We start from the raw sequence: 23,699 nt of genomic DNA, 5'->3' as shown, positions 1-23,699 counted from the left end.
AAGATGTTCGGTGTGATCCAAGGCTGGATCAGTGAAGAAGACGACCTGAAAGCAGAGGGGACTCAGTTCTCAATCACTAGCCAGTGATTGTGTGGGCACCAGGATGGCACCGGATGAAGTCACCGCGATCAGGTGAGTGGGTGACGCTGGACTCTGCAGTCACACGGGCCAGGAGGCGTTGTCGGCGTCCAGGCTGGAGGTGCGAGCTGTCCCACGATGGTGTCTGCTGTCGGCGATGCTGGATCCAGGATTGGAGCAACAAGCTTTGGCAAAGGCAAGCCCACGCGGTTGAGTCAAAATGGCGTCTGGAGTGGACCAGGAGGGTCCAGGGCACTTCTTGTTGGACAAGGAGCAAGGGGCAGTCTAGGGGACCTAGACCAGCGGTGAAAACGTCGTGGTACGTCGCCAGGAGGGCCACTAGCCGACGGGCAAGTGACCGGACAACGTGGCAAACAGCCAGGCAGCAGAAGGGCCCCACGCAGATCTCGTGGAGGCTGGACTTCGGTGCTGGAGCTGCTCAGGGTTGGGGCATCTCAAACCCCAGTGCACCCACTCGAGGGTCCCTCGGTGGTCATGCTGGTTAAGCGTCGTGCAGGTCTTGAAGATAGCCGGTCCCTCGGGTCTCGTCGCACCCACGAATCTCAGCTGGGCTGATGATGCAGGTAGAGGTCAGAGATGGCAGGGAATCCGGGTCTCGTCGAGCTGGGCAGTCTTGATCCGGAGGATGGACGTGCAGCAAACCGCAAGCGCTTAGATGGTGCCTGCTGGTGCAGGGTGGCTACTCCTTAGCCACAAGGGAGAGTCTTCAGAGAATGACAAGAGTTCCTTTCGTGGAAAGTAGTTCAAGTTTCAAGATTATCCAATTTGGGAAGGGTGCCCGCTCCTACCTTTTTCTAAGAAAAGGGGCTGGCACGTGACTAGGTCCTGCCCAGGGGTGGGACCAGGAGGGGGGTGGTTACACCCCTCTCCTTTGTCTGGTCTCTCCCCAGCTCAGGGGCTGGTGTGTCCCTGGAACTGGTTTGAGCCGGCATATGCACAGTGAGCACCGGGGTGCCACTTGCAGTCACCTTCCTCTCAGCCCTGCCTACCTGGGATACACAAAATCCTGTCTGGGATGGTGCTGGCACCGCCCCTGACAGGAAACCCTTTGTCCAGGCCTCCCTCGCTGGAAGGACTCCCAGCAGCAGGAGGTCAGACTTGTGTCTGTGGTGGCAGCATCCATTTTGTGATGCTGAGGCTTGAGTTAGCTTTAACCGGGGTTCACAGTTACATACATGTCGTGCCCCTCTAGAAGGGTGGAATGCTAACCGCGTCGCCAGAATTGGCGAGGGGTTAGTATTCCAATTCGTATGACACCTTACTCGACATGTTTTGATAATGCTATGCCAAAGTTAGCATTTGACCGCGAGGTTCATAATGCACTTAAGAGTATATGGTATAGCGTTATCATGGAACAGCTATTAGGACTTGGTTCCGCAAGCTGCAAACGGGCTCAGCTCATGCCAGAGCACCATCTCACATAATTCCAAGCACTCTGCCTTCAGGATTGATAAGGCCTTCCATAGGAGTGACTGATAGGAATATATGTGTCCATTTTAGGTTTAGATATAGGAATACTATATCTAAAGCAAAGGGTGATTACACCACCTTGCCCCAGTTGTCGTGCAGCCAGTTGTGTAAGATTTGGGTGGCCAGCCAGGGGTGGCATAATGCATGCTGCAGCCCCTGGTAGGCCCTGGGTGCACCTATGCACTGGGTACCTAAGGTACACTGTACAGGGTCTGATAAGGTGACCCAGTATCCAATTGGATATGTACCTAAGGTACATGGAGTCCATTTTAACAGAGAGAGCAGGAAGCCTGGGGTCCTGAACAGCAGGATCCCAGGCCAACTAAGTCAAAAACCAGCAAAACACCAGGAAAAAAAAGTTGGGGGAACCATAGTTAGATATCCACCTTCCTACACTGTTCACCCTATGTGGGAAGGGTATGCCCAGACGTGGGTCCCTTGCTCACTAAGCCACTGGAGTCAAGCTATCCTGGCTGAAGACGGCTGATAGCCAGAAACCGGTCCTAGGATGCTTGATTCCGGTCCAGGAAAGACATGGCTTGGCTGTTCTGACTGTTCCCATGAGGCACAGGGTCAAGAATGATTTGCATATGGCCATGTCTGAACTGGGGTGGCTTGGTGAGCAAAATAACAATGGATTTAACCCAGATCTGTGACTGGGGGTGAATGTTTTTCCATTGTGCAACATTCCGTCCATCATCTTGTGTGTTTTGCTGTTCACCCTATGTGGGAAGGGTATGCCCAGACGTGGGTCCCTTGCTCACTAAGCCACTGGAGTCAAGCTATCTTGGCTGAAGATGGCTGATAGTCAGAAACCGGTCCTAGGATGCTTGATTCCGGTCCAGGAAAGACATGGCTTGGCAGTTTGGGCTGGACTGTTCCCATGAGGCACAGGGTCAAGACTGATTTGCATATGGCCATGTCTGAACTGGGGTGGCTTAGTGAGCAAAATAACGATGGATTAAACCCAGATCTGTGACTGGGGGTGAATGTTTTGCCATTGTGCAACATTCCGTCCATCATCTTGTGTGTTTTGCTGTTCACCCTATGTGGGAAGGGTATGCCCAGACGTGGGTCCCTTGCTCACTAAACCACTGGAGTCAAGCTACCCTGGCTAAAGATGGCTGATAGCCAGAAAACGGTCCTCGGATGCTTGATTCCGATCCAGGAAAGACATGGCTTGGCAGTTCGTGCTGGACTGATCCCATGAGGCACAGGGTCAAGACTGATTTGCATATGGCCATGTCTGAACTGGGGTCGCTTGGTGAGCAAAATAACAATGGATTAAACCCAGATCTGTGACTGGGGGTGAATGTTTTGCCATTGTGCAACATTCCGTCCATCATCTTGTGTGTTTTGCTGTTCACCCTATGTCGGAAGGGTATGCCCAGACGTGGGTCCCTTGCTCACTAAGCCACTGGAGTCAAGCTATCCTGGCTGAAGATGGCTGATAGCCAGAAACTGGTCCTAGGATGCTTGATTCCGGTCCAGGAAAGACATGGCTTGGCAGTTTGGGCTGGACTGTTCCCATGAGGCACAGGGTCAAGACTGATTTGCATATGGCCATGTCTGAACTGGGGTGGCTTGGTGAGCAAAAAAACGATGGATTAAACCGAGATCTGTGACTGGGGGTGAATATTTTGCCATTGTGCAACATTCCGTCCATCATCTTGTGTGTTTTGCTGTTCACCCTATGTGGGAAGGGTATGCCATTTGCATATGGCCATGTCTGAACTGGGGTGGTGTGGAGTGCAAAGAAACGGTGGATTTAGGCCCAGATCTCTGTACAGGGGTGAATGTATGACATTTTTGTGCATTCTGTCCATCAATTGTTGTTTTTTCAATAGGTTTTGGGCCCTTGCCTGGCGCGAGTACTTGACCCACCCATGCGAGTGAGGTACCATTTTTATTGGGAGACCTGGGGGAACGCTGGTAGAAAGAAATGTGTGGATCCACGCAGATTCTAGAAGTTTCCCACACAGAAATGTGAGAAAAAAGTGATACCATACCTCGCTGGACTTCCCAGGGTGTCTAGTTGCCAGAAACGTGTGGCTTTGGTAGGTTTCGCTAGATGGCCGCCAAGCCCGGGCCAAAAACTCACGGGACCCCCTTGCAAAACTAGGTTGGTTTGTGATCGGTAATTTTGATGTCACCACAATAGGTTTTGTGACCTTGCCTTTTGCGGGTACCTGACCCACCCATGCAAGTGAAGTACTATTTTTCTCGGAAGACTTAAGGGAACGCGGGGTGGGTGGAATTGTGTGGATCGACACAGATTCCAGAACTTTCCACCACAGAAATGTGAAGAAAATGTGTTTTTTTGAATATTATTTAGGTTTGCAAGGGATTCTGGGTAACAGAACCTGGTGAGAGCCAGTCAGCTCACACCATCCTGGATTCCCCTTGGTGTCTAGTTTTCAAAAATGTATAGGTTTGCTAGGTTTCCATAGGTGCCGGCAGAGCTAGGGCTCCAAAACTACAGCTAGGCACTTTGCAAAAAAAGGGTCATTTTTCTCTGTGAAAATCTGGTGTGTCCATGTTGCGTTTTGGGCATTTCCTATTGCGGGCACTAGGCCTACCAACACAAGCGAAGTACCATTTTTCTTGGAAGACTTTGGGAAACGCGGGGTGGGTGGAATTTTGTGGATCCACGCAGATTCCGGAACTTTCCACCACAGAAATGTGAGGAAAATGTGTTTTTTTTACAAATGTTTAGGTTTGTAAGGGATTCTGGGTAACAGAACCTGGTGAGAGCCAGTCAAGTCACTCAATCCTGAATTCCCTTGGGTGTCTAGTTTTCAAACATTTTTAGGTTTGCTAGGTTTGGGTCGTTTCCTGTCGCAGGCACTAGGCCTAACCACACAAGTAAGGTACCATTTTTCTCGGAAGACTTTAGGGAATGCGGGGTGGGTGGAATTTTGTGGATCCACACAGATTACAGAAATTTCCACCACACAAATATGAGCAAAATGTGTTTTTTTGGACAATTTATTACGTTTGCAAGGGATTCTGGGTAACAAACTGGTGAGAGCCAGTCAAGTCACCCCATCCTGGATTCCCCTGGGTGTCTAAGTTTCAAAAATGTATAGGTTTGCTAGGTTTCCCTAGGTGCAGGCAGAGCTAGGGTTAAAAAACTACAGCTCGGCACTTTGCAAAAAAAGGGTAATTTTTCACTGCGAAAATGTGGCGTGTCCATGTTGCGCTTTGAGCCGTTTTCTGTCGCGGACACTAGGCCTACCCACACAAGTGAGGTACAATTTTTTGGGGGGAGACTTAGGGTAACACAGAATTGTAGAGCAACTGTTATTATCTATTGTCTTTCGATGCATTTCTGCCTTCCAAATGAAATACAATGTGTAAAAAATAAGTAATTTTGAAAAATAACCTATAATTCTCATGCCAGTATGGGTACTCCCAATTTCGGAAATGTGCAAATATCTACTGTTTTTAAACTTTACATTTTGTTCCCATTTCAGAAATACATAGGCGTCTTTCATACCGATTTTTACATTTGAACATTTTTCCAGAATAATTACCATAAACCCAGTATATAATAAAAAACCATTGCAAGGCGCTGCTCAGTTATTGGCTCTGGGTTCGTCGGGTTCTTGGTGAACCTTTAAGTCCTATATATCCCCACAACCAGAAAGGTCCAGCGGATGTAACAGTATATTGCTTTCAAACAGCTGTCATAATTATAAGAAGTTACAGGTGAAAACATTGACAGAAATGGCTTTTTCTTCCCAACTAATTAAAATGTTTTCCTATATTTAACTGTTAGTTTCAATAAAGAAACCTAGAAGAATCTACACAAATGACCCCTTGTTCAATTCAGAATTTTGTCTACTTTTCTAAAATGTATAGCTTTCCATGGTCCATTATTGCTTTCATACCCATTTCTACCATTAACTGGAAGAAGGTTGAAAACACAACAAATAGCAAAAATAGGATATATCCCGGTAAAATGCTAAAACTGTGTAAAAAAATCTAGTTTTCCGTCAAAAGTCTGTCATTCCCTAAAAGCTAGAAAAATGTTAATTTTAGCCCCACAAACTCTTTTTGATACCATTTGCAGGGGAAAAAACAGACGCTTTCATTTGCAGCACTTTTTTCCCATTTTTCCCAAAAACCCCAAAATGTAGCTGTATTTTGGCTAATTTCTGAGTCCCCTCCAGGGGAATCCACAAACCCTGGGTACCTTTAGAATCCCCATGATGTTGGGAAAAGAGGACGCAAATTTGGCGTGGCTACCTTATGTGGTCAAAAAGTTACAGGGGCCTAAGCGCAAACTACCCCAAATAGCCCAAAAAAGGCTTAGCACAGGTGGGGGAAAGGCCTAGCAGCAAAGGGGTTAAGGGTTATTTTTCTTGCATTCCATATATTGCATGAAAGCACTAAGATATGGCATATAAAAGCTTTTAGGGCACTTGTGAAAAAGTCGTCTGTTACTCTCTCTCAGCTGGCCCTCTGAGACAGAAATTGTACTTAACATGACGCTTCTACTGAAGGCCCATAAATCTGTTCCCCCTGTTAGTGCAGAGGAGAAAATGGCTGAATCCTGTGGAAAGTAAATTAGGCCTTTACAAGCTGATACTTCTTTATTCCCTTTACATTCTGACAATTACTTATTTCTTGAAGTCCTGTTTAGAGTTTCCTGAATGAAAAGCATATGAAAAATAAACCATACCATTCTAAAAAGATTGAAACATTGAATTCAATCTACAGTTTTGAGATATCTTAAGATATGTGTTTGCTTTTCCTCTAGATTTTTTTTTTATCTCATTTTTTTAGGTCTCGCCTATTCCATTTCGCAGGAATGAATATGCGAGTCTAATGCCGCTAAACCACCGCTAAACCAAGACTTAAACCCAAGGCTCTCAAAAGGCTCTCAAAAAGCGGATTTCCAACAGTTCACGAGAATCACATGACCACAAGCACGCGCATTTCCCCACATGAAAGGCATCAGCCTCCCTCCCACAGGCTTCCCCAGCGTGCGCTCGGCCGGCCTCTGCCAGTTCTCCTCCCCTAATTATTCACTTCACTTTTCACGGCCGCAGCACATCCGGCCTCACTCCTCCTCCCCCTAATTACACTTCTTTCACGGTGATCCGCTCCCTGCCTCCCCGGCCGCTTGTTTTGCTTCGGCTCCCCTCCGCCCACTTCATTTAATAGCCCTCCCCCAGTGCTCGTCCTGCAGTTTTCTCTGCCCACCATCTCCAAACCTTGTCTTTGGTGCTTGCATTTCTACACCTGGCAGCTTCCTGCCGTCACCCGACACTGTTTATTTTTAATTTAATATACATGAGATATCAGTTTATTTATTTATAATTAAATGATGCAGCCGAGGCTCGAACCCTGTCTCCTGCTCCAAAGTCGGCAGCGTTCTATGTTGAGCCACCTCCTCGCACAGTTTTTCTTTTGGTTTCAAACACAATATTTCTTTCTCCTCCCACCCACCAAGCCAGGAAGATATCCTGGGCAATCGGGGAGCGTGTATAATGAGAGCTTGCACAGTCGCACCCTGAGAAGTGCTAGTTTAAGTTTGCCCGTCACCGGCCGTGGTGCAGTCTCACTAGCAGCAACAGTTGGTGGTTTTCATGTCTTCTGCTTGAGGTTGACTTGGGGGCAGACATAAAACTGTACCCTATGGCCAAGCTCTTCCTCCTCCTCACTGCGCTTCAAAGCCAAAAGACAGCAGGGGCTGAGACCAACGCCTGCTGGCAGCATACTGTGTTGGGAGCGCTGCCCTCGCCCTTTTCAGCCTGGGGCTTGTTTAATCTGTAGTCACGCCCTAGTGTGCTAGTGCTAGGTTTTATTTTTGCCGTTTCAATGGACAGCATCCATCTGGAGAGTGTCACCCCCTTTCTCGCAACCAGTTGAGGCAAAGGTAATCATCTGACTTGAATACGGCTCTGCCCATCTCATGGCTTCCAGAGACAAACATTTGGAATGCAATAGGTCTTGCATTTACACATGTTTAAGCTATTGGCATTGTAAATTACAATGCCTTTTATTTATGTTTTAAAAACAAAAACATAAATAAAAGGCATTGTCATTTACAGTGCCAATAGCTCAAACTCTCGTAAATGCGAGACCTATTGCATTGTAAATGCTTGTTTTAACAATGCCTCACAGATTGACACAGGCAAAGCCAAAAGCTTGGCACTTGCTGAAAAAGGTGAGACCCATGCCAATGCTTGTTTTTAATGGCCACTGTGTTACGGTACACCCCTGCCTACTCCTGCTTCAATACACAACATTTGCTTTTCGGGGATCTATTCGTTTTTGTTTGTATTGCTCAAGGAGTTATTTGGCGATTGTTTTATTGTTACAGGTTGAAACACCACTTAAGTGTTTTGATTTAGCCCGGAGAAGTTCATTTAACTGCCTGTGCCCGAATTAATTATATTTGCTCCATGCATATCCACGCATTATATCCACGGAATTAATTCCAATCATTCCTTCACCAAGCATTAGTAAAGTGGTAAATAGACCACTGTCCTCACATCGCATAAATGGACTGGTCATTAGTCTTTCTACCACAGCAATCAAGAGAATCTCTTATAACCATTGACGCTCTCAACCAAAAAGAAACGTTATATTTAAGGATTCATGAGCTTTTTCCCTTACCGTCCAAGGTCATAGATTACATCGTCCTGATTTGGCAGGGAGAAGAGATAGTTATTTTTGTGCGCGATTAACTGAATTCCAAACTATCTCCACGGCAGGGCTTTAAGTGGGCCGGGTCCTGCCGGTGCTCAGCACTGGCAGTTCTGTAAAACAGGTGCTTAGATGGGTCCTTATTAGGCTCTCCATTTTTGCCCTCACCCTCAGGATGAAAAAAAAATCAACTCTGCAGCAGTCCCGCCCTTCACTGCCTTTGATGCAGGTCTTTCATAGTCTCATCATTTCAGAACTGACACATTTTCAACATGCTATACTACGAAGCCATGGTTGTTGCTTATTTATGTTATGCAACTAACAACCATTTACAAACCAATAGTGCTGGCTTGTTGTAGGTGTAATGTTACTTGTTCTATCATATAACTGGATGCAGTGACAGATGCAGCAACGTACCTCTCGGGCGGTACACTATTCTAAGCATAGATATTTAGCTTACTTTTGCAGCCACGCACTAATTACATGGGCCACGCCCATTTGAGAGACCCCCACAGTTTTTTCATCCCACTCCCTACTCAAGAATCTAATGGTTTTCTGCATGTGACTAAAGGGGGACACAAGCTCACCATTACTGCAGGAGCGTTTATTGCTTGAACTGAGAAAAGGGAGGGCCCTAAGAGAAACTCCTGGGCGCACTGGAAGGCCTGGGACAGGGCATGGACAAAGTTGTGCATATGCCTGCATCTAGGCTTTCAGAAGTGCTCTGGTCTCCAGCTGTACCTATGAATGGACAGGGACTCAAAATAGGCCTGGGAACCAAAATAAACGTGTTTCCATTTAGATAGCTACAATGTGATCCACGTTTGCAAATTAGGGAGGTTTTGAACTTGGAAAGATACGTTGTATAAGTGTTTTGCAAGTATGGAAAAGTGCAATGATTTTAACATAATGCAGGCAATGTTTGTTTTATTGTCAGGTAAATCAACAGTAAAAAGAGGCCCAAGGGACCATAAAACAGACCCAAAAAGAGTCCAAAACAGACGACACACTGATAGGTCATGCCAGCTACTGGGAACTGCCTGGTTGCCCCATAGGCCAGTCCAACCCTGACAGTACCGGACAGGGTGGCTATAGCTAGTGGGGCTGTTGCATGGGAATAGATGGAACACTGCTGTCTCCCCAAGCAGAAAAAAACGGACAATCGATATGTAAAGGTTCCTATTTCTTTTCACAGCTGATAGATGGTGAGCAACAAGCACAATCAGGCCTTACCTTTAATGTTGGGTAGAACACTGCATGCTTCCCACTTTTATTCCTAAAATACACAAGAAAGCAATAGTCACACATCTGCAACCTTGAACTGAAGTGTCTGCCAATTATAATGCATTGTTAATTACTATGTAACGCTTTTGCTAACAATACTGCAAACACTGAATTTGGAGTCCTAGGCCAGTTACTATCGGTAAACAAATGAATTGCAGCTTAGAAATAAGATGCTTCGAGAAGGTTCTGCTGCGGGTCAGCCATGTGGATGCATAAGTGACTCGCACGGTCAAAAGGCAGGCAGTCCGTGTACTGGGAAGGTCAGAAGGTTCATAAGTTGCTTCTCACAGCTTTGATGGCTGGAGGACAACACTTAGTTCAAATGAAATCCTGGGTAGACATGGGGCTAGTATATAAGAAGAAGCAGAGGGTCTGGTAGTGGCCTGCCCTTGGTGTCTGTCAGCAGCTGGTATAGTTATCGCTAGTTAGTCAGTGAGGTAGGAAGTGGAGGAGTTATGCAACAGTAAAACAGGCCTTCCAGGATCAATGCTGATTTGAAGTTGGCTAGGTCTAGTCTGAGGTGGAATGGATGGCAAAAAAAGCAAGCATTTGCAAGGCAATAGGTCTCTCATTAAGAAAGTTTGAGCTATTGGTATTGTAAATGACAATTTTATTATTTATGTTTTGTTTTTGAAAATAGCAAGATTAATAGCTTTGTCATTTACAATGCCAATAGTTATAACTTTCGCAAATGTGACACCTATAGCATTTGTAATGCAATATGTGTTGTATTTACGTGACTTACATGTATTGATATTACAGATAACAATGGCTTTTATTTTTTTTAAATAATTAATACTTAAATAATAGTTATTGTAATTTATAATGGCAATAGCCTAAACTTTTGTAAATAACTTTTGTGAAGATTATGTTCAGTGTATTTTATTGTGACGAAAATCCAAGAACAGAAGTGAAATATTAACATATTTTTGTTACATTTGTAACAAAGCTTGAAACATTGAGAGAACATATTTGAACCAGTTGTTGTTGAATGGTTGCACAGATTGATGCTGTGGTGGCGCTGAGTGATGTGATGGCGAACGAGTGATGCTGTGGCGTTCAGTGATGCTGTGGTGCCGCATAGTGATGTTGTGGTGCCCCTGAGTGATGCTGTGGTGGTGCTAAGTGATGCTGTATACTATGCTATGTTTTGTTTTGCTATCCTATGTTTTGTTTTGTTATGCTCTGCTATGTTTTGCTATCCTATGCTTTGATTTGTTATGCTATGCTGTGGTTTGTTATGCTATGTTTTGTTAAGCTAGGCTATGCTTTGCTATGCTATGTTTTGTTATGATATGCTATGTTTTGTTATGATATGCTATGTTTCGTTGAGTTTTATTATGCTATGCGTTCTTTCGCTATGCTATGTTTTGTTGTGTTTGGTATGCTATGCTATGTTTTGCTATGCTATTATATGTTTTGTTTTGCTATGCTATCTTTTGTTAAGCTATGCTATGTTTTGTTGTGTTTTGCTATTTTTTGTTATGCTATGTTTTGTTATGTTATGCTATGTTTTCTTATGTTATGCTATCCTATGCTTTGTTTTGTTATGATATGCTATGTTTAGTTTTGCTATCCTATGCTTTGTTTTGTTATGTTATGCTATGTTTTGTTATACTATGCTATGCTTTGTTGTGTTTTGCTATGCTATGCTTTGTTATGCTATGCTATCTTTTGTTATGCTATGCTATGTTTTGTTGTGTTTTATTATGCTATGCTTTGTTTTGCTATGCTATGTTTTGTTATGCTACGTTTTGTTATGCTATGCTATGGTTTGTTAAGCTGTTTTGTTATGCTATGCTAAGCTTTGTTTTGTTATGCTATGCTATGTTGTGTTTTGTTATGCTATGTTTTGTTGTGTTTTGTTATGCTATGCTATATTTTGCTCTGCTTTCCTATGCTATGTTTTGTTATGTATGCTATGTTTGTTGTGTTTTGTTATGCTATGTTTTGTTGTGTTTTGCTATGTTTTGTTAAGCTATGCTTTGTTTTGTTATGTTATGCTGTTTTGTTATCTTATGCTGTTTTGTTCTGCTATGTTTTGTTGTGTTTTGTTATGCTATGCTATGTTCTGTTATGCTATGCTTTGTTTTGTTATGCTATGTTGTGTTTTGTTATGCTATGTTTTGTTATGCTATGCTATGTTTTGTTTTGCTATGCTACGTTTTGTTTTGTTATGCTATATTTTGTTTTGCTATGCTTTGTTATGTTATGCTATGCTTTGTTTTGTTATGCTATGTTTTGTTTTGTTATGCTATGTTTTGTTTTGTTATGCTATGTTTTGTTTTGTTATGCTATGCTTTGATGTGTTTTGCTATGCTATGTTTTGTTTTGTTATGCTATGTTTTGTTTTGCTATGCTATGCTTTTTTGTTATGCTATGCTGTGTTTTGTTATGCTATGCTATATTGTGTTCTGCTATGCTGGTGAGGGTGTGTGAGGGTGAGTGAGGGTTAGGGGGTGTGAGGGTGAGGGGGTGTGAGGGTGAGGGGGTGAGGGGGTGTGAGGGTGTGGGAGGGGTGTGAGGGTGAGGGGGTGAGGGTGTGAGGGTGGATGAGTGAGGGTGTGTGAGGGTGAGGGGGTGTGAGGGTCCGATGTAAATGGTGGCAGGGCAGACATCATAAGAGAGAGAAACACAAATGTTAAGATAACAGTGCTCAAAGGGGTTGTGAGAAGGCGGAAATGGGATTAAAGGGTTTCAGAGGGGCTGGGGCCATGCAGTGGTGGTAAACAGAGCTCAGGCGGGGCCGTGCGATACATGTGAGGAGCGTAGAACTGGGGTGCGATGTTGGGCATTGGTTGAAGCTAAGCAGCAAAAGAGACGACAAAAGAATGCACGTGCCACGAGCGCTGGGAGGGGGGCTGGCCAACCATGCCAGCATTCCGATTCACGAGCAGATGGTCCTGTTTATGACCTGCGTATCCGTGAAGTGGCTAGTTGCAAATGGACTCAAAGCAGCCGGTCTCTTTGATGTTCTTGGCTTGTCTTGCTTGGTGGGAGGGGTGGGGGAGTGGATTTCTGTGCACGCGCATTGAGGGAATAGTTTCCGTCAAGGGAATATGGTACCATTGAAAGAATAATGTGCATTGAAGGAATAGTGTGGGCTGAGGGAATATGGTTGCATAGAGGGAACAGTGTGCGTTGAAGAAATGGGGTGCCATTGAGGGAATAGCGTTGAGGGGGTGTGGTTGCTTTGAGGGAATAGTGTGAGTTGAGAGAATACTGTACATTGAGGGAATAGAGTGCATTGAGGGATTACGGTGCCATTGAGGGAATAGTCTTCGTTGAGGGAATAGCGTGTCATCAGGGGAGGAAGGTGCCTTGGGCTGAATGCGGTGCCTTGGGAGGAAGGAGAGCCTTGATCAAAGCGAGCTGCTTTGGGGGAAAGGGTTGCCTTGGAAGAAGTACAGCGCCTTGTAAGATACCATGCCTCCCTTGGAGGGACGAGGCGCTTTCTAAAGAATAGGAGGTACAGGCAGAAACAAGGCTTTTCTGAAGGGGCCAAGTGTCTTTGCGGGATGTGTGTGTGGGGGGGGGGTTAAATTACTGTTCCCGGAGATGGAATGCGGTACTCAAGGAATGAGCATTATTGGAGGCATATGGTACTCAAAGGGGAACTTTGAGTGAAATGCAGCACTCAAGGGAAGGCTGTCTTGGAGGTAACGGCGTGAGTCAGAAGGAAGAGGCTACCTTCAAAGGAATGACGGGCTTTGTAGTGAGGCGCATAGAAAAGAATGATACGCTCCGAAAGTAATGATGCACCTTAAATGAGGCGCCTGGAAAGGAAAAATGCTGTGCCTTGACAGGGACGATGCGGCTTGAAAGGGATGCTGTGCGGATTGTTGCGCTTTGAATGTTACGTCTTGAATGGAACTATGTGCCTTGAAAGAGATGATGTTCCTCAGTAGGGGTGATGCGCCTTGAAGTGAATGATCTTCTGTGAAAGGAAGAACGTGCTTTGACTGAGCCACCTAGAAACAAACTGCGCCTTTATGCAGGATGGCGTTTAAGACTGGGTGGCACAGCTGCTCTGGCCTCCCCTGCTGAGTAGTGGGGGAGAGAGAGGGGGTGTGCATGAGAAGGAAACGGCGGGGCTAAAACAACACAGACAAGTTGAGCCCAAAATCACTGCGGCGTGGTTTATAAATGCAAATTAAACGCACTCCATCGCACTTTCATTGTGTGTGAATAAAATCATCCCTGATGTTTACGAAGCATTTTGTGTATCCAGAGGCAGCAGATACGGGTAATATTGCCGATCTACATCTCCCCTCCACTGGGGTCTGAAAAAAATGTGATGGCTGTTTAAATGAATCCCCACCCGCATGAGAACATGAGCCAAATGTCAGTTTACCTGCAGTAAACAAGCTTTGGGTAAAGGGAGGGACGAACTAAAGCTAGACACCCTAACGCAAACATAACCAGCAAACAGAAAGACAAAAAATTGTGAATCCTGAATATTTAGAATTCCAAAGAAAGGCGCCAGCACTTTTCCAGAAACCGAACCTTGTTAACACGCTCACTACAAGCACAACCCCCGTGACTGAGTGAAAGGGAGGTGGGAGAGAGAGGAGTGGAGGAGCAGTGGGGGAAAAGACATGAGAATAAAAGCAAAACCAATGTGGCGGACGTGAAAGGACCCTGCGCTGAGACAAAGTACTTCTACTGCAGTTCTCTAAAACGACGAGTAAAATAAATAAATGAACGAAAATGAACGAGAACAAATCAATATGCAACAGAAGAAAGGTACAAAGGGAAGAGGAAAGGAAAAACAAGGGATGTGTTGAAGTAAAGATACAAATGAGCTGGGAATGTAAGTGGGACTGCTGCATGGCGCGAATGGCGTGAAGATAACAAGCTCTCGGCATTGCTGTGGGGGGGGCGGGAGCGCATTGCTTTGAAGTCTGATGCGGAAGGGTGGGAGGAAACAAGCATATGGGGTGTGAGCAAGAAGTGAGGCCGAGCGCGCGCTGGCGAAGCGTCGCGCTTGAATATCTCACATGCATTGGGGAGAATCCGCACACCAAAACCCTCTTGGTAGGATTGCTGATGGCCCTCTATATGTATCGCCAGCAATGCTGCGCATTGGCAAGCCGAGACCTAAAAAAACAATGGAGTGAGATATTGGCCCAAGTAATTACTAACAGATGAGATTATTTTTGTTGTATTCTTCACTGTGGCACCCCCAGTGTAACATGTATGAGCAGATCTGGGTTATGTGTTCATTGTGCCACTGGAACCAAGCTGCACCTGACCGAAGAGGCCCATATAGGCGAAAACCAGTCTTGGTTGCTTGTGTTTTAGTTTGGAGAGGGCCTGGCTTCGCAGTTCGGGCTCAAGTGTCACTACTGGAGCAGGATCAAAGCTGATTCGCATAACGTAGGGCCTGTCTGAGGTGGCAGGGTAGGCAAAAAATGATAGTCAGAGATACAGGGCCGAGTAACTGCCAGTGGCTGAGATTAATTCAAGCATTCCATCCATCTCCTTTTTGTATTCTTCACTGTCAAACCCTAAGTGCGGAGAGTATGCCTAGACGTTGATCCTATGCTCACAGTGGTGTTGGAAGCAAGCTGAAGCCAATTGCAGAGGCCAAAATTGGGTAATACCATTCTTGGGTTGCTTGTGTTTCAGACGATACCTGCCTTGGCAATTCGGACTGGACTGTTCCTAGTGGAACAGGATCAAGGCTGATTTACATTTGGTTGGGTCTAATCTGAGAGGGAAAAAAACAGATGCCCCCGGATGTAGCACAGAGAATAAACGGTGATTAAAATTATATCAAGCATTCCATCCATCATTTTTTTGTATTCTTCAATGTGACGCACCAAGTGCTATGGGTATGCCCAGATATAGGCTGCGTGATCACTATCTTGCTGAACTGAAGAGACCCAAATAGCCTGAAACCAGTCTTGGGTTGCTTGCGTTCCAGTCCGGGGAAAACTAGGCTTGGTAGTTCAGTTAGGACTGTTCCTCCTGGAACTGACTCAAGGCTGGCTTGCATATGGCTGGGTTTAATCTGAGGTGGAATAGTGGGCACAGAATAGATGGACTGGCATGTGGCCTGAGTAATTATCAGTGTCTGAAATTAATTCAAGAATTCCATCCATCACTTTTTCCATTCTTCATTGCGACACCCTAAGTGGGACGAGTATGGTCAGATATGGGCGCTGTTCTCACTGTGCCAATGGAACTAAGCTGTACCTGACTGAAGATGCCCATATACGATAAAACCAGTCTTAGGTTTCTTGTATTCCGGTTTGGAGAGGGAGAGTCTGGCTAGTCAGTCGGGATGGACTGTTCCTACTGGAGCAGAATCAAAGCGGATTTGCATATGGAAAGATCTAGTCTGAAGTGGCATGGTGGGCACCTAAAAGACAAACTGGGAAGTGGTCCCAAGTAATTACCAGTGGCTGAGATCAATATAAGCATTCCATCCATCGTTTTTTGTATTCATCAGTGACAAAAGATTAGTCGGAAAAGCAGGACTCCCCTGACAACTGGACTGCATATAAGCAATGGAACAGTTTCATGGGAACAGCACTCCTGAGCAGACCACGCAGGCACCCCTGTGCCCCCCCCCCCCGTTGCAGGTGGACACACCCTTCATCTCAAAGGGGGGTCACTTGGCCAGGCCACCTGCTACCAAATAAAGAGAGGGGAAGCAGTAAAGCTGCGGAAGAATGGGTAATGGGGGGCCCCTCACATTACCTCGCAGGGGGAGTCTGAGGTTTGTTACGTCACTGCATAGATTTCGACAGTAGGTACACCCACATACCCATAGGGTGACCAACCGTCCATAAATTTCTCGGACCGTGCTTCATTTTGGTGTCTTATCCGTAATTATTCCTTTTACAACGTCTTTTGTCCGTAACTTTGAAGATTAATTACAGTGAGCTGTGCTGTTCCCCTGCGAGAAGCCCCAAGAGATTAACAGTTCTCAGGGGCCAGCTCGCACTTCTCTGCTGAACTCCAGAGGCTGCAGCGGCCCCTCACTGAGTTCGCACAGACTGTGGACAGGCCCACTGTCATTCCGACTGAGGCTAATTGTCCCCTTTCGATTGACTGTGCGCCGTCTGCCTTTAGCATAGCATGTACCAGTGAGTGCCTTGGAGGCCAGTGACTCACTTGGAGCCAGTAGATCGAAGTTGGTGATTATATAGGAGCTTTCCCCAAGCAGATTACTTTGGGGAACTTGTGGCCTTGTATTATTTGCCAATATTGTTCCCGGAGAGTGACGGGGCAAGAGCAATGACGGGACTGGAGCAGTCGCGGAAAAGGAGAGGTGACGGGGCAGGAGAGGTGACGGGGCAGGAGAGATGACGGGGCAGGAGAGATGACGGGGCAGGAGAGGTGACGGGGCAGGAGAGGTGACGGGGCAGGAGAGGTGACGGGGCAGGAGAGATGACGGGGCAGGAGAGGTGACGGGGCAGGAGAGGTGACGGGGCAGGAGAGGTGACGGGGCAAGAGAGGTGACGGGGCAAGAGAGGTGACGGGGCAGGAGAAGTGATGGGGTAGGAGAAGTGACAGGGCAGGAGCGGTGACGGGGCAGGAGAAGTGACGGGGCAGGAGAAGTGATGGGGCAGAAGAAGTGGCGGGGCAGGAGCGGTGATCGGGCATGAGCAGGAGTGCTGACCGGACAGGAGCAGTAAATGGGTAGGAACAGTGAACGAGTAGGAGGAGTGACGGTGCAGGAGCAGTGACGGGATAGGAGCAAAGACATGACAGGAGCAGTGACGGGCAGGAGAAGTGACGGGACAAGAGAAGTGACGAGGCACGAGAGGTGACAGGGCAGGAGAGGTGATGGGGTAGGAGAAGTGACGGGGCAGGAGCGGTGAAGGGGCAGGAGAAGTAATGGGGCAGGAGAAGTGATGGGGCAGGAGCGGTGATTAGGCATGAGCAGGAGCGGTGGATGGACAGGAGCGGTGAACGGACAGGAGTAGTGACCAGGAGAAGTGACGGGGCAGGAGCGGTGATCGGGCATGAGCAGGAGTGCTGACCGGACAGGAGCAGTAAATGGGTAGGAGCAGTGAACGAGTAGGAGCAGTGACGGTGCAGGAGCAGTGACGGGATAGGAGCAGAGACAGGACAGGAGCAGAGACGGGCAGGAGAAGTGACGGGACAGGAGAAGTGACGAGGCAAGAGAGGTGACAGGGCAGGAGAGGTGATGGGGTAGGAGAAGTGACGGGGTAGGAGAAGTGACGGGGCAGGAGCGGTGACGGGGCAGGAGAAGTGATGGGGCAAGAGAAGTGACGGGGCAGGAGCGGTGATTAGGCATGAGCAGGAGCGGTGACCGGGCAGGCGCGGTGAATGGACAGGAGCAGTGAACGCGCAGGAATAGTGACCAGGAGAAGTGACGGGGCAGGCGCGGTGATCGGGCATGAGCAGGAGTGCTGACCGTACAGGAGCAGTAAACGGGCAGGAGCAGTGAACGAGTAGGAGCAGTGACGGAGCAGGAGCAGTGACGGGATATGAGCAGTGACGGGCAGGAGAAGTGACGGGCAGGAGAGGTGACCGGGCAGGAGAGGTGACCGGGCAGGAGAGGTGACGGGGCAGGAGAGGTGATGGGGCAGGAGAGGTGACGGGCCAGGAGAGGTGACGGGGCAGGAGAGGTGATGGGGCAGGAGAACCGATGGGGGGGGCAGCAGCGGTGAACGGACAGGAGCAGTGAACGGACAGGAGCAGTGAACGGACAAGAGCAGTGAACAGACAAGAGCAGTGAACGGACAAGAGCAGTGAACGGGGCAGGAGAAGTGAACGGGGCAGGAGAAGTGAACGGGGCAGGAGAAGTGACGGGGCAGGAGAAGTGATGGGGCAAGAGAAGTGATGTGGCAGGTGTTGTGATTAGGCATGAGCAGGAGCGATGACCGGGTAGGAGCAGTGATCGGGCAGGAGCAGTAGGGGCAGGAGCAGCGAAGGAGCAGGGGAAATGACAGGGAAGGAGTGGTGGTGGGGCAGGAGAAGTGACGGGGCAGGAGAAAGTGACTTGTATCTATGTTCTTTGCCTGTTTATTTATATACTATTGCATGACATCCACTGATGGGTCTGTAAAGCATACCTTGTGTCCTGAATTTTGATCTCCTGTCCTGAATTTTTTAACTGAATTTTGACCCTTAGTCCTGAATTCTTACACTCACTGTCCTGAATTTGCGCCCATGCCAGTTGGCCACCCTACATACCCACCATATTTACTAATTCGAACCCACTGAACGCAGAGGACACAAGCTCCATTCTATGCTTTACAGATGTTCACAAGGTTGGCCGCTGGCTTGAAGTGGGTTAATGGGCGCCGCCGCGCGCATCTGCTTGAGGAGCGGGCTTCAGCACATCCTCACCAAGCCCCCTGACCACTGATGTGCCGCCGCAGGAGGAAGTTCATAGGCCGGAGCTATTTTAAAATGCTTTCATCTGATTTGTTCTGGGTCTGCGCACCCAGAAGTGCTGCCTTGGCGAATGCGCGGGTACAGCGTGCTCAGCCGCGGAGACGCCGCCAGGGGACTCTGCTCTGGGACTGCAGGTAATTCGATGATTCACGGGCGCGCATGCGCGGCCCTGGAACGACATCCACAAAACCCTCAACAGCCGGGCACGCGCTTCATGGCGCAGAAGAAAGTCCTGCCTGGATGTGTGCAGGGTATCTTAGGGTGGCAGGCGGTTCTCCACTGCCCAATACACGTGTTTTCCTTCATTTGGTTGCTCACAATTTTTACTACCTCATGTATTTTGTTTGCTCACAAATGTCACTATTACCTTATGTAACGTAATGTATGCTTTTGTAATCTGTTCTTTTGTAATGTTTCTCATTATGTTTCATTTCTGTTCCTTTTGTGAAGCGCTCTGACACCTTCGGGTAAAGTCCGCGCTATATAAAAATGCATAAATAAATTAATAAATAAATAAAATTGACGATGCGGCTTCTCGTGCTCAAGTACAAGTAGCCTTGGGAACAGTGTGTCCTGCGGAGTAAGATGGCGGGTGGCGGGCGGCGTGGATAAGAGGAAGGGGTTTGAGAGGCAATTAGAAGAGCGCATAGGCAAGTGAAGCAGCAGAGTGGTTAGCGCCTAGAGGAAAAGCATACGTCTTTTGATGCAAAGGAGTGGAGAACTGGAGAAAATATGAGAACCCAAAGGAGGGAATGTAAAGAGACAATCTAGGGCAGAAGGAGGAAGCCTAGTAAGAAGAAGAATGTTAACAACGTCTAGAGAAGAAGAAATGAAGAATCCTGGGTGAAAAGGAACCATCAAGAAACGAGGCAGAGAAAGAGCAGGAGAGATGCAAGAGCTAAGGTGGGGAGAAGGGGAGGAGGGGACAGAGGGAGGAGGGAAAATAAAACCGGAAAGAAGAGAGGGGTGTAGGAAGAGAAAGGTGAAACCACGGATAGGGGCGAGATGGCAGGCGAGGGGAAAAAGTGGAGGCCAGACCTGCATTAGTGGCGAGGCTGCATAGGGGAATAAGGGGGGGGGGGGGGGCGGCGCATTTAAATCGAATCCCTGGAGAATGTAGAGGACAAGGCTGTTTGGGGCGAAGACAAGTTTGGTCAGTATAACTAATATAGAGCTCGGAAAGAGCTGGCTCGGCAATGAAAACAGATCAAAACTGCAGAGGGGGTGGTGCAGGTGACAGGAGAGTGGACGTATCTGGAGCCTGCAGAGGAACACACATTTTGGAAGGAGTAGAATAAGATAAGGACAGGGCTTTAAGTGGGATGAAAAAATCGGTGGGGGGTCTCTCAAAGTGGCGTGACAAATGTAATTAAGGGCGTGGCTTTAAAATACGTAAGCTAAAAATCTGTGCTTTGATAGTGTGCCGTCCCCATAGTATTTTGCTGTTTCTGTCCTTGCATCCGATATATGATACAAGTAACATCATACCTACAACAAGCCAGGACTATTGGCTTTGTCAATGGTTGTTAGTTGCATAAGATAAATAAGCAGCAACTGTGACTTGTATATATAATACTGAAAAAGCTTCACTTAAAGCCCTGGTGACACTATGGCAATGTTGCTGCTCCTGTGTTTCGAAAAGAGAAGGGAAATCCAGAGAGAAAATGACTCTCTTTAAAGGATTTCCCTTCCCCTTCAACGCTCACCTGGCATGACGTCATGCAGTAACTTCTTCACTAGTGAGAAGTGAGCAGTGTGAGCACACACACATTGATGTGCCTGCTGTCACTGCAAAAACGGACCGCCTGTGCCAGGGCACAAAACAGAGCCCGATAGAGAACCTGGTTCGAGGCCCCCTTCAAAAACATGCCGGTGTTCAGCACCGGTGAGACCCGGCCCACTTAAAGCCCTGGATAAGGGTGTCGGGGAAAGCGACATAGAGGGGTGACGGGCACATGCATTAAAGAGGGAATCTGGACCCTGAGAAGAAGACTGGGAAGGAGGGAATGAAGAAGCCTGGGTACGAAGAGGAGAGAGCTCCTGGGATGTTCATCAGAAGAGGAATGGATGAAGGCTGTGTGTGTCTGGAGAAGAAGAGTTGGTAAAGGCTCCTGTGCATAGACCTTTCTCAATAACCCCCCCTCCCACCCCCTACCGGCAGTTAAGAAAGGCCACATGTAGCATGACTACATTGCGGAGGCAAAGAAAAGGCGAGGAGTGGAAATGAAAACTTACTTTTTGTACTCAAAATAATGCTCAGCAATCTGCTCCTCCCACACAATCTTCGGCTTCTGCTCTGTTAGGATCTCGATGTACCTGGGGAAAGTAAACAAACCGCTAATTATAAAGTTGACTTCCCACGTTCAGGTGTTTGTGTATCTTGGAGATGTGAATGCTGAAAGTTAACAGGCTGTACCTAGCTGAAGTCCCTGTAGGGAGAGTCTGAGGAGACAATATGCAAGAGGCAGGCACAGCAGTCTAGAAGCAGAAGTAACTGTGACCTCTCTTATTCAATCTTGTATTCTCAGGGTCACTCCAGAATTTGGAATAAGAGTCCAACATCCAAACATCAATGCCCAGACCGGTGAGCAACGATAGAAGGGTAGAACAAAGCACCAGTAACTGCTGACCTCCATTGGTCTGATACACTCCCCACTGAGAACACCCCAACTGCTTGGGCGCCACAAGGGATCTCTGAGTTGGAGATTGATAGGAGAGACACCTTATTGTGTCTTCAATAGTACAGTTTCCAAGGAACATGTAGTAACGAAGTTCACGCGGGTAGGATGTAGTATATGTAGATTTATTGAAGTACGTTACATGTAGAGGTGTTGTCAAGCAGCCCCACCAGGAGCAGCCTGACTCCTGCTCAGTCCATTCTCAACTGTCAGCTTCACCTCACAGGTACCCAACATTCCAAAACGCATCATCACTCCAACATTCCATGCAGCACACAGCACATTCACACTGGCTGAGCAGTTGGTATAAATGGCAGAACATTAACATGTACAGGATACTACAGAACAGGAGTGAGGAAGGCATCCGCACTGGCAATAGGGAGGAACTGCTCGCAAGCTGCAGAGGGAGTCCGCAAGTATACACCTTGTGAACTTTCTCAAGTGGGAAGTATCAGGTGCTGCGGACCGGTTGTTTCCAAGGCCGCCTTTAGGGCAGTGCGACTGGTGCAGACCTCTTGAGGGTACTGTGCAGATCATAGATCTGAATTTTATGCGGATAGCTGAGTGGATTACTGCTTTTGTAGGCTACGACCTGCCTAATCTACTGTGGGTAAAACCACCTTTCCTTCAAGGTGAGGGATCCCAAATGATTCAGGGTGGTACAGGCCAGTAATCTGATGGGAATAATTATTTTACTGCGATATACTTCCAGTAGATTTCGCGGTTGTACCCTTGAAATACAAAGATTGTTTACAGATAGTTTTCTCTTGACCCATTGTTATCCCAGTTGTTGGTATTTATAGTGTTAAGGGACGATAGCAATGCTAGGTCGGTAAACATTCCCTTAGACCCCCTTGTATCCTTTTTCCATGTTACTGCTTTTGTGACAGATATCCTTTTGCCACCGCTATTCATAAGATACAACAACCCTAATATAGAACAGCGACTGTTAAGAATTGTCATCAAAGAGCTGCATGCAAACTGTATACAATAGGTTAGGACGTTACGTTTTTTTCCCCAGTCTTTCATCTATTCCTAATGTTGCTGAAAAGGGTTTGTTTGGGTAGATTATATATTCTTATCAGTAAAGTCAGCCTTTACTGGTACTTTAAAACACATTAAATGTATGTGAGAGAGGGGCTATGGAGAGATAAGGGTCACTTTTGCCCGATGATCATGGGGGAATCTGAGGAGGAGGTCATGGGAGGGGGCGAGGGAGCAAAGAAGGATTGTCATACCGGGCTCCGACAGCTCTAAAGCCGGCCGTGGTTGTTGCAATGCACATCGTTCTCATTTCAGCACCAACACCCTTTGCCCAACCCACAGGGATGTCACAGACATATGCCCACCAGAGGTTACGAAATAAAACAATGATACATTGTGTAGCAATACTGCTCCAGAGCCCGCTCTGGCTGCTTGCTGCATAACAGATGGCATTTATGTAGCACAGTCTACGAGTTAAATAACCTTTTTTTAAACAAAGAATTGCACAGCACTCCGAAGTGAAGATATATTCAATCCATTTATTTCAAACGAACCCAGCCTCCTCGGCTTTGCTCACGGTTAGTGAGTTTTCTCTTTCTACACTATTTATGCTCAGTCAGCCATTTGCGGCATTCTGGGCATTGTAGTGTTTGTAAAAACGAAAATCATAAAACATTAAATGAAAGAAAAGAATTCGATGACATTCACTGTCCTGTTAATGGAGGCGGTTTACATTCGATATGTTATGTGATTCTGATTGTATGCTAGTACATATATACAGTTAATTATAACATTCGTATCATTCTAAGTAGATCACGATGTTGATGTATTTCTGAGTATAGTACTAGTAACCTCTAGATGCTTTTCCACCCGTAACACAGTGAAGACAGAGAATCAACACGTGGCTATGTTCAGAGGCTGGGTTTAGGCTGACAAAAGATACACTAGGAGTTCATCTGGACCATCAGGGCCTCGAGTGGAAGTGCTAAGAATTAGGCAAAAGGTAATTCTCTCCCGTATTTAGGTAGGAGAAAGGAGCTGAAGTGTCAGCCTTTGGTGAGGCCAAAGAAGCATTGTGTGTTGACACGGTCATCCAGCTTCCACGACTACCACAAAGACAAGGGTGTAGCCTTCAAGCAGACA

General features: G+C 46.9%; 1 protein-coding gene across 2 annotated transcripts in view; it reads right to left on the bottom strand.

Moving 5' to 3' along the window:
• Positions 1–23,699, bottom strand: part of CHID1 (chitinase domain containing 1) — a 1,625,859-nt gene that overhangs the window by 45,718 nt on the left and 1,556,442 nt on the right. For both annotated transcript variants that reach the window (XM_078684035.1, XM_078684036.1), the window contains 2 exons: positions 21,130–21,210; positions 9,463–9,505 (listed from right to left, as the gene is read on the bottom strand). In XM_078684035.1, the coding sequence (XP_078540161.1) occupies positions 9,463–9,505; positions 21,130–21,210 (124 nt within the window). The remainder of the gene's footprint in view (positions 1–9,462; positions 9,506–21,129; positions 21,211–23,699) is intronic.

This window comes from Lissotriton helveticus, chromosome 3_1, assembly GCF_964261635.1.
Source record: "Lissotriton helveticus chromosome 3_1, aLisHel1.1, whole genome shotgun sequence".
NCBI classification, from domain to species: domain Eukaryota; kingdom Metazoa; phylum Chordata; class Amphibia; order Caudata; family Salamandridae; genus Lissotriton; species Lissotriton helveticus.
Note: the sequence above shows the minus strand (reverse complement) of the source record. Positions and strands in the feature narration are given on the sequence as shown.